General features: G+C 31.2%; 2 protein-coding genes across 3 annotated transcripts in view; one reads left to right on the forward strand and one right to left on the reverse strand.

The window, feature by feature from the left end:
- The first annotated feature begins 1,337 nt into the window (after positions 1-1,337).
- Positions 1,338-11,798, forward strand: LOC130448155 (sialin-like). Its single transcript, XM_056785393.1, has 8 exons — positions 1,338-1,603; positions 3,124-3,320; positions 5,086-5,334; positions 5,625-5,724; positions 7,378-7,566; positions 8,600-8,899; positions 11,164-11,402; positions 11,470-11,798. The coding sequence occupies exons 1-8, from the start codon at positions 1,591-1,593 to the stop codon at positions 11,647-11,649; spliced, it is 1,467 nt and encodes a 488-aa protein (XP_056641371.1). The 5' UTR covers positions 1,338-1,590; the 3' UTR covers positions 11,650-11,798.
- The window catches only part of LOC130448152 (serine-protein kinase ATM), a 38,995-nt gene continuing 35,804 nt past the window's right edge, over positions 11,792-14,982 (reverse strand). For both annotated transcript variants that reach the window (XM_056785392.1, XM_056785391.1), the window contains 4 exons: positions 14,432-14,684; positions 13,226-13,340; positions 12,221-12,396; positions 11,792-12,166 (listed from right to left, as the gene is read on the reverse strand). In XM_056785392.1, the coding sequence (XP_056641370.1) occupies positions 11,994-12,166; positions 12,221-12,396; positions 13,226-13,340; positions 14,432-14,684 (717 nt within the window). In that variant the 3' untranslated portion in view covers positions 11,792-11,993. The remainder of the gene's footprint in view (positions 12,167-12,220; positions 12,397-13,225; positions 13,341-14,431; positions 14,685-14,982) is intronic.

The following is a 14,982-nucleotide window of genomic DNA, read 5'->3' on the forward strand; positions in this document are numbered from 1 at the left end:
TTCCGAAATGCTCGTTACAGATAAAATAATTTCAGTTTTCTGAAACTTCCGGTTATACCCAAACTTCGTGATTTTAAACGAAATGCTTGGTTTCTATTAATTTTTTGGAATCAATATAACTTTATATAAGGCATCGTATGCCTAAAGTCCAATATTTTTTAATTATTTCACATTTTCGAAATTTTTCGACATATGCAGAGCCCTCCACTAAAAAAATTATATTTCTAAGCTTAAGCGAGTCAGGTCTAATATTTTTGGGATTTGGACAAATAACACTTACAGCTTTTAAAATCTGTGAAAACCTTGAGAAAAATTTATATAGGGTGGTCAGAAAATGGTGTCGAATTTCGCCATCTAAAAACTTCGAAAACTTAATTGTTTCAAATGGTAACCCATATTTTTCTCTTTGCCATTTGATTCTACGCTTCAAATTAAGGGAACTTTGTTAGTAAATTCATATATCTCAAATTAACGGTTTTTGTAGAAACAGATTTTGAAAGCTGTAAATGTATTTGTCCAAATCCCAAAGATATTACACCTGGCTCGCTTAAACTTAGAAATATAATTTTTTTAGTGGAGGGCTGCATGTGTTCAAAAATTTCGAAAATGTGAAATAATTAAAAAATGGTGGACTTTAGGCATACGATGCCTTATATAAAGTTATATTGAAATTTCGCGTAGATTCTAAAAATTTTATAAAAAACTGAAATTATTTTAGCCGAAACCCATACGAGCTAATTTTCAGAACACTAGTCGCAGTACTTCTCCAAAAAATATCGATTGAGCTCGTCGTGGAGAACCCTGTACATTGTAGAGGGTCTAAAACTGAAGTACTCTGCTCATTCGTTGAGTTTTGTGTTGTCCAGTAAAAATAAATGGGGTACCCAACGTTAGTTTTCGAAATTTCTGTTTTTCAGAAAGAAATTTCATCAATTAGAGATTTTGAGGAAATTCCATGTCAAGAGCACTAATTGTAAACTTACGGTTTTGCTTAAGCTTGTTTTTAAGTTTTGTGAACCAATTCATCAGAGTAACCGACGATGATTTCCACAGCTGAGACAATTTAAATTAAAGATCGACATCATAAAGAAACATTACAAAGAATACGTCAACCGCATCGATCTGACACTCATATTTCTTCTGCTGGAGTCAGAGAAACCGCCGCGCATGCTTCGAACTGCAACTCGTATTTCAGAGGAATGGTAGTATACCCAGACGAATTGATAATTTATCAGCAACTATGCTAAATGAAAAAAAAATTATTTATTAGATATTATCTGTTGTTTTACTTTTTCAATATCATCTACATTTATTGTTTTTTAGCGCGGAAAATAAATTGATACATTCATTATATTGCAACATTCAATTAAATCAAAATAATCATTCAAAATCAAATTTCACGTCTGTAATTTGCTTACAATAAACACTTATCCATCCATTTTTATCTTAAAAAAATATTGATATTGTGAGTACAACAAAATCTATCAAAATATTGGAAGTTTTCAATATGATTCTAAAGTACTAATGTAAAACACGTGTTTGGTGATTTGTCTGTATAAAATTGATGTTGTAGTTAATGAAGTGAATATAATGAAGAATATAGGTAACGATAATTTCATATAATGTTTTTTATGTGAGAAAATAAAGCTAACGCTTTGAATAATTCTTGTTTCTAGAAAGATGCAAGAAATTTTAAGTAGAAAATGTTAAATCAATTTTTATATTATGAGTCTTTGTTTCTTAGCCTTCTGAATTCGTCGAAATGAAAACTATAGTGGCAAGCAGATTTGATATTGAAAATTTGAAAATATTTATCTCGAATCTGTCTGTTTTTACGAAATATGACGAAGGAGCTTTTCCATACAATTTCTAATCTAAAAATTCAAATTTCTCTAATCGGTCATTTTATCAACTATGAATAAATATGGTTTTACAGTATTCGGCATCAGTTAAAGCCTATAAAAACTGGTACTCAGATATTAAATTGGAAGCCACCAGCTTTGTAACGAACGACCTTAAAAATTGATAAAAAAAAGCTGGAAACACCTTATGAATTAAATTAAAAATGAAAATTAAGCAATCCAAAACTATTCCCGGACACGATCATCCAAATTAATATTAATTGATAAGAACAGTGAAAGAAGTTCCAGCAACAAATAAATTTATTAAAAAAAAGGTTGGGACTTATCTATGGAAAGAGTTGGACGATTTCAGCCCTCAACTGGTTTCCCAGATGTTAGAGTTGAAGTTGAGTTTTTAGTTTGGTGATTGTTGTGGAAACTCTCAACCTGGCAGCTGAAAAAAATATAGAGAATAAAATCTCCACAAATTTAATAAAATTTACTTTCACTTTACTTAATACGTTATTCTTTAACGGAAAGGACCACAATGTTTTAAAAACAATAAAATATAAACTAAAAGTAACTTCGTACTGTTTTACATCCATATTGTACTGACTAAGGCTATTTTTTTTTACTAGATCCTGTATGAATATTTTTTTCGACGATAAAATCAAATCACAATCTAGTTGAATAAATTATTATCTATATGTAGTAACACTAAAATTACGATTCAATGACATTTATGTACATGTGTCTAAAATTATTATCAGTATCGTTATTCTTCTATAATATATTTTAAAGAGCTCAAAATATGTCTAAATTTATGTTTGATATAGAAGATAATTATAAGTGAACGTATTATAAAAAGTAATCTTCCTTTGATTAAAATCTAAGATGTTCACTTATTAATACCAGAAATGATTTAGCGTTTCGTAAATTGTTGTTTACTATTACTCGACAGTTTTAAAGAGAAAACAATAATGCAAATATATTTTTGAAGCCTTTCAGGTTGAGATCTATTAGGGATTAATAATAGAGCAACTAGATAGAAAATTTAAAAGAAAAAATAAGTTTACAAAGTAATTAAAAAATATTAAAGGCATCCAGGAAAACGAAATGAGATATATCATTTTTAGAAGAATATTAATCGTGGTAAAAGGCTAATGAAAAAAAACATAAAACATAGACCCCTATATAGAAATACGATTTGTACAAATTTCATAAAACGTACAAAACATAACTAATTTCAAATAGATTTGAAAATATATTGAATTTTTTTTAGCTGATAGAATTTCCCAGCGTTATGTACTGGGTATGATGGGATTCCTATGTACAACCAATAGTTATGCACTCAGGGTTGTTCTAAACGTTGCCATAACGCAGATGAGTACTCAAGAATCTACTAAATACACTGACCCAGGAACTTGTCCTGAAAATAGCGAAACAAATCTTACAAGTAACTTGCTATTAAAAACAACTGTAAGTAGTAATAGTAGCAGTAGTACCAGAGTTGCTACTTTTGAGATGTGGCAACACTGTTTCGAATATGTCAAATTTGACATTGACATCATAAAGTTTGACGTTTTTAATAGTGAACGTACTCAGAACGTGCTGTCATCGCTATCTAAGTTATTTAAAGATACTTGAAACATTCAACTTAATCAAAAAATGGAATTAAGTATCGAAAATTTTCAAACGTTAACTTTCTATTAATTTCGACTTCTATTAAACCACCGATCAAATCGCTTCGACTTCGACATCGTGTTTCGCTGGTTTCCTGAATCCAATCGTGGTCGCATTTCACTATAGGATAAATTTCGTGAAAGTCGTCCAAAATTGGTTGTTGTGCCAAAAAAATAGATGCTGTGTGTAAACTTACATCCTAGCATTTGGCTCTCAAAGATATTCGCGTTAGATACCGCATAATTTGACAATTGCTCAAAAAAGCTTGTGTCGATTAGTGCAAAGGTATGCAGAAAAAATTCAATTGCGATACTTCAAAAGATCTATGCATATGAACCTTAAACAAGCATCGACTGTACGAGTCTTTCAATACGAGCCGAATCCAAAAAAAGTTGATCTCTGAACTTTGAAGCAATTTATCGGTTCGAATTACTGGACATATCGCCACCGTTTCATTAGAACAACTTAGAACGGTCAATTCTAAATGGCACAATAGCATTTATTTATAGAATTATTCGAAAAATTCAGGAAAACCAATCGCCGAAGACGAATCCGAAGACAATACGATTGATGGGTACAGTCCTTGTTTGGCGCCTAATTATTTCTTCTTATTCCCGTAGGTCAAAAATAAATTGCGAGCTTAACGGTTTTCTACACATCCAGAAGCGGTTGATGTTCCTTAATCAGAATGGAAAAAACGCTTCGACAACTGGTTATATCTAATTATAAATATTTGTTATTATTTGTATACCTTAAAAAGTAGCAACCCTCGTATAATGTGTGATAATAGCAGTCAAAACTATAAAACAATTAATTTATCACCAAATTTGGAAAAGAATGATGTTTATGAAACTAGCAATGGTGATTTTGACCGAAAGTATATTGGGCAGACGAAGAGATTCGTTATTGTCCGGTTTAAAGAGCACATAACTCATTTGAAATATGGAAGGACTGGTAAATCAGGTATTGCTGATCGCGCTGCCAGTCACAATCGTGACATAAATATTAACAATGTGAAATTGTTAAAAAAATGTATCCAATAATAAATTGTTGCATTTGAATGCATTGAAATTGCTAGATGTAAGAGTAGCTTAAATAGGGACCCCACTATATAGTTTAGTAGTCAAGGAATTTTAGTTTACTTTCAGTCTCTGAAGACGATAACTTGGTTATCGAAACGCGCATCAGACAGTGTAATTGTCAGTGTTGGTGTAAATAGTGTACTCAGTATGAAATCGCCAATGGTTCCAGAAATTCCAACTAAATTTTTAAAATAATCAACTGAAATTCAAAATTTCATCTAGTCTACTATAATTTACTAGAAAAAGATTACAAAATGCTCATTTTCTTTTTTCTTTATCATTGGTTGAGAGTACGCATACTTTGTACCTATTCCAAGGCACTTAAACTCACTTTCAACCGACTATAAAGAAAAATAGTATACACCACACGGGTACTAAACTAAACGCGACAAACTGTATATACTGTATATTAATCTAAAAAATTGTTAACGTATCGAACTTGTACAAAATAAAAAACATTTGAATTTTTCATTTTGCAGATTAAAAACCCGATTTATGATTGGGACGAAAGTACCAAAGGACTAATCCTTAGTTCTTTTTTCTGGGGTTACATAGTCACACATTTACCCGGTGGAATATGGGCAGAAAAATATGGAGGAAAGCACATTCTCGGTGTTGGAATGTTGATTGCATCGGTATTGACCGTTTTGACTCCTTGGATTGTCATAGCAAGTAATGGTAACTGGGCTATAATCGTTCTAACTAGGATCATCGTTGGATTAGGTCAAGTGAGTGATTCAGGTAGTATTGGATGTAGAAAATAATTTTTCGCGCACTATAATTTTTCGAAAAACCAGAAATGTTAGATCATATACAGTTTACTAAATCAGTTTTTTAACTTTCCTTGTTTTACTTTTTTTCACTTATTCCTAGTATTAGAACAACTTTAATAAATAAGGTTTTTAACGTGATATTTAGAAAAACTTTCATAGAATTTTTGGAAAATAGAGATGCCAGATATATCTTTGAGTGAGATTTTATTGTTTTGTTATTAAAAATATTATGTCATCTATTATAGGGTACCAGTAATCCTGCTCTTAACGCTTTGCTTGCCAAATGGGTACCGGCGTCAGAACGATCAACAATTGGAACAATGGTTTATTCAGGAAGTCAAATTGGTATGTTTTCTCATATGAATAATCATTATTTTGTATTAAAATATCATCCATTTGTTTCATCATTTCCATAATCAAGACATGTGACTGGAGCAGATCTAAATCATGTCATAGTTCGTATTAAAAACAAAAACTTTGATAAAAACGTAATCACACAGTAAAAATCAGTTTATTTCAAAACTTTTCAACTATAATTTGATCTCTGTCTGTTGCACATGTGGATACTATTGTCAGTCATGATGTAGTGGATATTGAGTCCACGGAATCCACCTTGACAAGGTTTCGGTATGTGATCAATATCGATAATCTTGACGTTTCCAGATGTTTTGTTATGTATTCAAAAACATTTAAACATCATAATTATGCCAAAAGGTCAAACACGAAGAGCCAGAGGTAAAGGATTAGTAAGAAGAGCCAGAATCGTCGAAGGGAATAACCATTTGATTGCTTGTTAAACAGACAAGAAGATTTGGACTTATTTAATATCGATCGCACTTTGTGTTACTATTAACTTTAGTGATGAATCCCGATTCTGTTTAGACATTCATGATGGACGAACGAAAGTTAGAAGTAGATGAGGGAGACATCGAAGTTCGCAATTTGATACTGAGTACCTGATACCTGATTCTTTATCTTAGGACATTCCATGATAAAACAATTTTGTGAAATGAAAGCCAGATATAAGCCAATAAATCTTAGACCAGAATCAAATTCAGCTCCTAGTTTGGACCTGGTTTTTTACCCACTTAAGGGTAGGTTCCTCGACGTGTAGTATAAATTAGACAATTTAAAGTCTCATTACATTATTGAAAACTTGAATTTTCCTCAACTGAATGGAATAAAATTTTAATCATTCAAATATTACCAATAACCTGATATAAAAACTAAATGTTACTAAAATAATGATGGGTTTCTGTCATTGAGTATATATTGAACAATATACAATAGATAAAATTATATATTATTATTTGGTACATTTTTTATTTGGAATTTCTGGAACTGTTGGTGGTATTCATACTAAAAAAACAGTGGTTCACTTAACCACTGCACCTGCAGTTCAAAATTATACAATGGGCGTTTCGATAACCCAGTTATCGTCTTCAGTATTTGATGACGATAACTTGGCTTTCGTCAGACAGTGTAAAGTGCTGGTGTAGTGGTAGTAAAAACAGTGTTTTCAATAAGGCACATTCTTCTCAATCTGGGAAAGTTTTAGATATCTTTTTAATAAAGCTCGAGGTTCTTTTTGTTCTTTATCTAGACCTGGAGGTCTGTGTTATTTTAACGTCACTTCTTTATTATTTCTTGAAAAGTATTAACAATGTTTCATTTTATCAAAAGCATTCCAAAACTCTAATTTGCGAAGAAAATAATCTTTTGTAAGACTGAATGCCTCATCTTCTGTTTTGACATTTCAGCTGAGTCTCAACGGTCTTTTCGTATTTTGTGTGATATCTTTCCTGTTGGTTTCCTCTCTAAGCTACACGTGGAAGCTTTTAAATCTGAGACTAACTTTTATTATAAATATTATCAGGTTAAGGCATTAGTTAGTGATTGATAGAGAATAATTTGAGCATATTGAGTGTAAACAATAAATCATTTTGGAAGTACACTGTATAATATTATCAACGTTCAAGTACGTTAAAAATATTACAGGAACTGTATTATGTAGCGCTATAAGTGGAGCCCTAATTACTACAACACAGACGTGGTCATCGGTATTTTATTTTTTCGGAGGTTCCGGTATATTGTGGTACATATTTTGGCAAATTCTTTGTTATTCCTCACCGGAACAACATCCGTTTATAAGCAAAAAAGAAAAAGAATTTCTTAAATTGGAGATAGGTAAGTTTAAAAATTACTTCAACTTTTTACTTATTGGACTTTTTTATATGTTAGATAGGTTGAAATGACAATATTTTTTGCCTTTTCCAAAAACTAATTCTCAATCAGAAGAGATCTAAAATTAAAAAGATTTTCATCAAGAAAAAGTTTTTTTGTACTACCATTTTTTTGAACGACAACCCTCAAAATATGAGGTTACAAGCACTGATGATTCTCAATAGAAGAAACGGTTACACCAGAATACAACGAATTCATACTTTAGAGCGCCGTTCTTGGTGAATTGAACAAATTAAAACTAACCACTACGCACCTAAATCAAAATGGCAGTCATCTTAGTAGACTGAACCTGGTGAAAACAATATGAAGACATAAAAACACAAAAATCAACTGGAAAAGTTATTATCTTTCTAGTTTGACGGAGAGAGTTTTGGGGACTCCCTCCCGAAAAAGCATATATATAGTAGTGCCTAGCGCTATATTTTGACGAGAGGCAGACGCTGTTGCAGACGAACTAGTGGATGTTGCGCACAGTAACGCAATCTCTAATCGAGTAGCCGAACTATTTTGTATTGTATGAAAACTGCGTTGTTTCTCGATTATTCGCCACGTTCCTCAGTCGGGATGAAAACTAAATCCTGGCTACGCCCGTGATATGACGTATTGTCCGTCAATTAAGAAACAATTAACAGTGACTATTACTGTATAAAATTGGACTGAAGAAGAAAATCATAAAAGCGGCCCTGTAGACAGCGAAAACATCTCTTTATTACAGAAAAATTTCAAATCTTTAGAATGAATTCCATAAATTAATATTCGATTTCAGCACTCACAATATTCTACAGATTTTACCAGCAGCGACTACTCGTTGTAATCGGATCAACATTGACATATAAAGTTGGAAATACGTTGAACCGATTATATCACTCGCAAACGAAAATATTTTAATTGCAACTTGTTTACAAAACTGGTAACTTATTAATAGATGGCACATTTTTTTTATGGTAAAATTATTTTTATATTAAGTTTTTTGTAGAGGGAGTATCAAAAATTAGACCACCGATACCGTGGAAAGCGTTTTTCACATCCGCTCCAGTATGGGCTTTGATCGCCGCGCAATCTGGTCACGATTGGGGATTTTATACGATATTAACCGATTTACCGACTTACATGAGCGAAGTTTTAAAATTCAATATTTTAGACGATGGTATATGGAATTCCATTCCGTATATCGTTATGTGGGTATGTTCAATGTGTTCGGGAAAGTTGTGCGACTGGATGATTACCAAACGATATATATCTGTAACATTCGCCCGAAAATTCTTCACTACTCTTTGTGAGTATCTCATATTATTTTCATTTCAACTATAACCGCGATATTGCTACTATACTCTATTTAGCGAAGAAAAATAGTAAATCAAAACATATTCACGCATTCATTTTTTACCTCAATAAACATATTTTATTATTCTCCACCAGATGGCATTGAGGTTCTACTGTTCACAACATTTATAAGGGACTCAGTTTGAAAATAAATGACAATGTCTATATTCCACGTTTTGGTTCCAACTATGTGATGATCATGCACTAATCATTGTTTTGGTTTACTATTTTTCTTCGATAAATAGACTTCAACAGATTTCGTTTTTGGATCAGTTACCGAAATTTTCAACACTTTTCGCGATATTTTCACAGGTATTCTTATGAAAACCTAATGAATTTATTTATAAATATTTGGTCGGTACATTTTTTTCTCGTTTTATAATTCAAGAAAATTAATGGGTCACCCCATATATTATCTAAACACATTGAGAATGGAAATCAAGTTTTATAATTTTTTCACAAATTCATATTTTATGGATAAATTTTAATTATACAATTAGCGTACTTGAAAATTAATGGGTCGCCCTGTATATTATCTAGACAGAATTCAAGAATTAAAGAAAAATGGAATTTATAACTTTTCCCAAATAATTTTTCAATTTCCTGTCCTATTATGTCTTCATAATTCAAGATTTTGTGGATAGATTTTTATGGTATATTTAGTATACATGAAGATCAATGGATCATCCTGTATATTATTTGGATAGAATCAAAGAATTATATGGAAATCAAGTACCATAACTTTTCCTAATTCAGTTTTCAACTTCCTATCGTGCTTTGTTTCAAATTTCGAGATTTTGTGGACAAATTTTGATTGTACAAGTAGCGTACTTGAAAATTAATATATCGCGCTGTAATTATTTAAATAGAATTCAGGTTTCAAAGAGGAAATGGAAATTATGACTTTTTCCAAATCGTCAACTTTCTGTACTATTTTGTCTTTGTTTCATAATTCAAGATTTCGTGGATAGATTTTTATTATATAATTAGTATACATGAAGATTAATGGATCATCTTGTATATTATTTGATTAGCATCAGAGAATTATATATAAATCAAGTTTCACATACTTTCCTAATTCAATTTTCAACTTACTATCGTGCTTTGTTTCACAATTCGAGATTTTATGGACAACTTTTAATTGTACAATTAGCGTACTTGAAAATTATTAGATCACCCTGTATATTATCTAGACAGAATTCAAGTATTAAAGAGAAATTGAAATTTATAACTTTTCCCAAATCATTTTTCAGCTTTCTGTTCTATTTTATTTTTGTTTCATAATTCAAAATTTTGTGGATAGATTTTCATTATATATTTAGTTCACATGAAAATCAATGAATCATCCTGTATATTATTTGATTAGCATAAAAGAATTATATGGAAATCAAGTTTCATAACTTTTCCTTATTCAATTTTCAACTTCCTATCGTACTTTGTTTCACAATTCGAGATTTGGTGCACAAATTTTAATGATACAATTATCATACTTGAAAATTGATAGATCGCCCTGTATATTATTTAGACAAAATCCGAGGATTAAAGAGAAATTGAAATTTATAACTTTTCCCAAATCATTTTTAAGCTTTCTGTCCTATTTTGTCTTTTTTTCATAATTCGTGGATAGATTTTCATTATATATTTAGTTCACGTGAAGATTAATGAATCATACTGTATATTATTTGATTAGCATCAGAGAATTATATGGAAATCAAGCTTCACAACTTTCCGTAATTCAATTTTAAGCTTTCTGTCGTCCTTTGTTTCAAAATTCAAGATTTTGTAGACAAATTTTAATTGTACAATTAGCGTACTTGAAAATTAATAGATCGCCTTGTATATTATCTAGACAAAATCCGAGGATTAAAGAGAAATTGAAATTTATAACTTTTTCATAATTCAAAATTTTGTGGATAGATTTTCATTATATATTTAGTTCACATGAAGATTAATTGATCATCCTGTAGATTATTTGAATAGCATCAAAAAACTATATGGGAATAGTATTCCTCAACTTTTCCAAATTAATTTTTCAACTTCTTGTCTTACTTGTGTATTTCAAGTAATCTCGCAAATCTTTTAGAACAAAAAACTAATTTTCGATAACTTCCGATTCATATAGTTCTCGTTTAAGAAGTTATTAGAAAATAATTTGATTCCTATTAGAATGTCGTTTCACAATTCTTATGTTCATAAATAGTAATAATTACTTTTTAGCCTCGGTTGGACCGACAGTTTTCATAATGGCGGCGTCGTATTCAGGATGTAACAAAGCAATTACTGTAGGAATGTTCACGATTGCGTTATTTTTCACCGGACCGTTTATCTGTGGTTTCAAAGTTAATGCTTTAGATATCGCCCCAAACCACGCCGGTATTCTAATGGCTATAGTTAACGGTTGTGGATCTTTTACCGGAGGAGTCGTTCCTTATTTAGCTGGAGCTTTAACTGAAGACGTAAGCAATTTTGTAAAAACCTTTACGTTATATCAATATTCAAGTTGTTGGTATTATCTTATTACAGCACACTTTAATTGAATGGCGTACAGTATTTTGGATAACCGGCGGTGTATTCGTCGTGACGAGTATAATTTTTTGTATATGGGGTAGTGCTGATTTACAAGATTGGAACAATCTAGAAACAAGTAAAAAAGAAGAAGAAATCGAAAACAATAAAGAGACACGAATCAACGAAATCGCATGATATCATGTCTAGGGAAAAATATTATGTATTATGAACTTTAATATATTTTTGTAGGAAAAAAGTGAACGAGGAAAGATTGTAACACAAAAAAAAGAAAAAAATGTGAAGGATAAAAAGTGATATACTAGAATAAATAGAAATGTAAGAAATAATTTTATTTCGAATTTTATACATCTAAGCAATTTTATAAAAAATTACATTACAGCTTTGTTATTCACAAAATTTGATTTTTAGTAGAAAAAATTGTTGTAATACTTTTTCTAACGTTTTAAAACTAAGTGGTGAAAATTGGTGAATTTAATTCCACCAAAAACAAACGATACAACAACTAATTAATGTATTTCTTAGACATAAGGTTGCCAACCAACATACAATTTACATAAATTAGTCGGATCGACGGCTTGTTGTATCAAATTACCAACTTGATGTTCAATACTTGTTGGATGGCCTAATTCTGTACCTTGAAGCTTTTCGCGAAGTCTCAGTAAAGCTCTTTCGGCAGAAACATTGGTCGATTCTGAAAAATAGTAAAAATATCAAAAATTTAATTACAATTTATGTATTAGCTCACCCTCGGAAGTATCCGTGATGTGAGGAGTGACTGAGTTGTCGCTTTCGGTTTGTCGTTTGTTAGCTTCGGCCGCAGTAACTGTCCATGCATACAATGGATCGTACAGCAACACTTCCAAAATCGTTATAATTGTTTGAGCGTTTTCACGTAGGATTTCCATTGTTTTTTCGCTCGATCTAAAATTAAACATCAATTAAATAAATAATACTAATATGATAATAATTCGAGCTATGATGAGATCTCACTAAAGTAAGCCTCTACTAGGTACTAGGAGAATGGTTAATATATTCTATTGACACAGGTATCGGAACGATTTATAAGGATATATAATCAAATAGAAATGGTTGCAACGTATCTAAAGCGATTTGTCCGAGAGGAGCGGAAAAAAGATAATGAGATTCACCCAACACTTAATCTAGAAGATAACTATTGCACAGAGTGTAGGAAAGAAGAAGACTCTATCAAGTATATGCTCTGTCGGTGCCCTGCCGACGTCTAGAAAAAACAGCCGAATTAGGTATAGAAAAAGTGCTTGAAAATAAGTAATAAAGGAGAAAATATGAGAGGGAGGTCAGTGATTTCGCTGAGTATCCAAATCAATGCTTCCGAGCGAGCCACGACCAATCTAGTTACTACCTAACCTTATCTATGTAAGGAAAGATATTAAACCATGTTATTATCTTATGAAAGTACATAAAAATGCATGTAAACCGTTTTTGGAAAATACTAAACTTTTTAAAACAAGACACATATCCATTTTTGATAAAAAATATCCTATACTGTATTTGCAGTTGATTGCTCAAGCAAAGAAGGGACAAAAGAGAAGACGACATTCATGGTTACATAACCTACGCCAGTGGTTTGGAGTGTCATCTGTTGATCTGTTTAACAACGCAGTAAACAAGATAAGAAAAGGATTCTTAATAACCGAAGTTCGCTATAGATAAGGCAATGAAAGAAAAAGAAGAAATATAAATTTATTGATTTCAATATACCAAAAATTACCTTCTGAAAATACCTTCTACTCCTGATGCACCCATTGCGTCTACCATGTCTCTTGTCAGTCTAAACGGGACGGTTTCGGGCGTAGGTAGGACCCTTCCTTGTTCGAAAGCGATTCCTGTTGAACGTATATTTGTAAACTCGATATTCAACGATTTTATATTTCACCTTAAGCTATTTAATCAATTTATTGAGAGCTAGGGTTACGATTTTTACATAGGTGATAAATTTATCATGTCATGCCTTGTTTTATTTGTCGTAGGGACGTATCAGTTTGATGCACTGATGTGAATATTATATTTAATTATAAATTAATATCCTCACTATTTGTAATATTATTTCTTCATTATATTGTTATCATAAACATAAAAACAAACTTTCGAAATTTTTCTTCACTCACAAAAAAATCTGGTTGATTATGTTTAAAATTGAATTAAGTATAGGTGTGAAAAATTTATTTTCCGCTTGTTATGTTTTTGCTTTAACAGTTAATGCGTCTGGTCTACTAGGAAAGGAAAGATACGAAAAGTTGCAAACAGGTGCGCAGCCAGAAAAAATTTCCTTCTGTTGGTGAAATTAAAAAGATGCTATTTTTAGGAATGTAAATTTTCACCAGAATTCATAAGAGTAATGGCGTTTCCCAGTTTTCAGGTCATTAAAAAATTATTTGATTGATATTCATTTAGGGTTTTTGAGGTCGATGCTCTAATTCAGAACCAGATTTTAGCAACTGTAGGAAACTTGGGGTACAAATTTAAAAAAAAACGCCTAGATATACGAAAACTACATCATCAAATGATAAGAATAATTTGAATTCACAAAGAGTAGTTGATGTAACTAGAAAGAAAGTCGCTAACTTAAATGTAAATATATTTCCGGTAAATGCATATGTTCTTCAACTATTTAACGAAAACGTTAAATGTTTTAAAATATCCTGCTTGCACATCAACCGTTAAAAAGTAAACGGATGTTATCAAAATTGCCAAATTTCAAAATTTTACAAATGTCTACCTTTAAGACCAGATTTGTCACTTTTTCAGAAAATTTGTACATAATCGCACAAAAACCAAAAGCTATTTTTGTTAATATTAAAGTAACCTCCTGTGTTATTCCGTTAATTTCCACATTTAAAGTCTGCCAACATTGTTCAAATGAATTTTTTTTGTGAACAACACTTACCCTACGAAGTAAACAGAATTTTTGACTTACCGAAATCGATGTGTATAACTTCCGCCGTAGTTTTGTCGATCAGAATATTACTTGTATGTCTGTCACCGATTCCTAAAATATAACCGCACATACTCGTAGTTGCTACGCTATGTATAAAAGCCCTTCTCCTTTCATACCAAACAGCAGGTTGCGGGAAAAAACTTTCGAAAAAGTGATGGAATACAGGTTTGAAATTTTGACAAATGTCTTTATACACTTTCAATTTATATTCTGCTGGTTTTACGGCACATTTCTGAAAAATTAATTAAACTTTCATCAGCAATACGAGATGTGGCTATTAAATAACGAGACTGGTAATATAAAACTTTTTATTTTGATAATTATATGTATTATCACCTTCAATATCTACTCCTACATCACATCGGAAGTCTTTTTCTTCAACTTCAACAGACTCAAATCTCGTTTCTTTTAATGCAGATTTGACTTTACGAAAGAGGTAGAAGTCACACAGTGCAACATTGAATCGTATTCAAGGTGTCAATTCAAATATCTTTACGAGCTCTTTGTTAAGATACTTGCCCAATGTTAAA

This window comes from Diorhabda sublineata, chromosome 8 (genome assembly GCF_026230105.1).
Source record: "Diorhabda sublineata isolate icDioSubl1.1 chromosome 8, icDioSubl1.1, whole genome shotgun sequence".
In the NCBI taxonomy this organism is placed as follows: domain Eukaryota; kingdom Metazoa; phylum Arthropoda; class Insecta; order Coleoptera; family Chrysomelidae; genus Diorhabda; species Diorhabda sublineata.

Excerpts from the sequence above, each read along its gene's own strand:
- LOC130448155 (XM_056785393.1), top strand. Across the intron at positions 7,567-8,599 it reads ATTTCTTAAATTGGAGATAG|AGGGAGTATCAAAAATTAGA; the intron begins GTAAGTTTAAAA and ends AGTTTTTTGTAG. Across the intron at positions 11,403-11,469 it reads CTGGAGCTTTAACTGAAGAC|CACACTTTAATTGAATGGCG; the intron begins GTAAGCAATTTT and ends ATCTTATTACAG.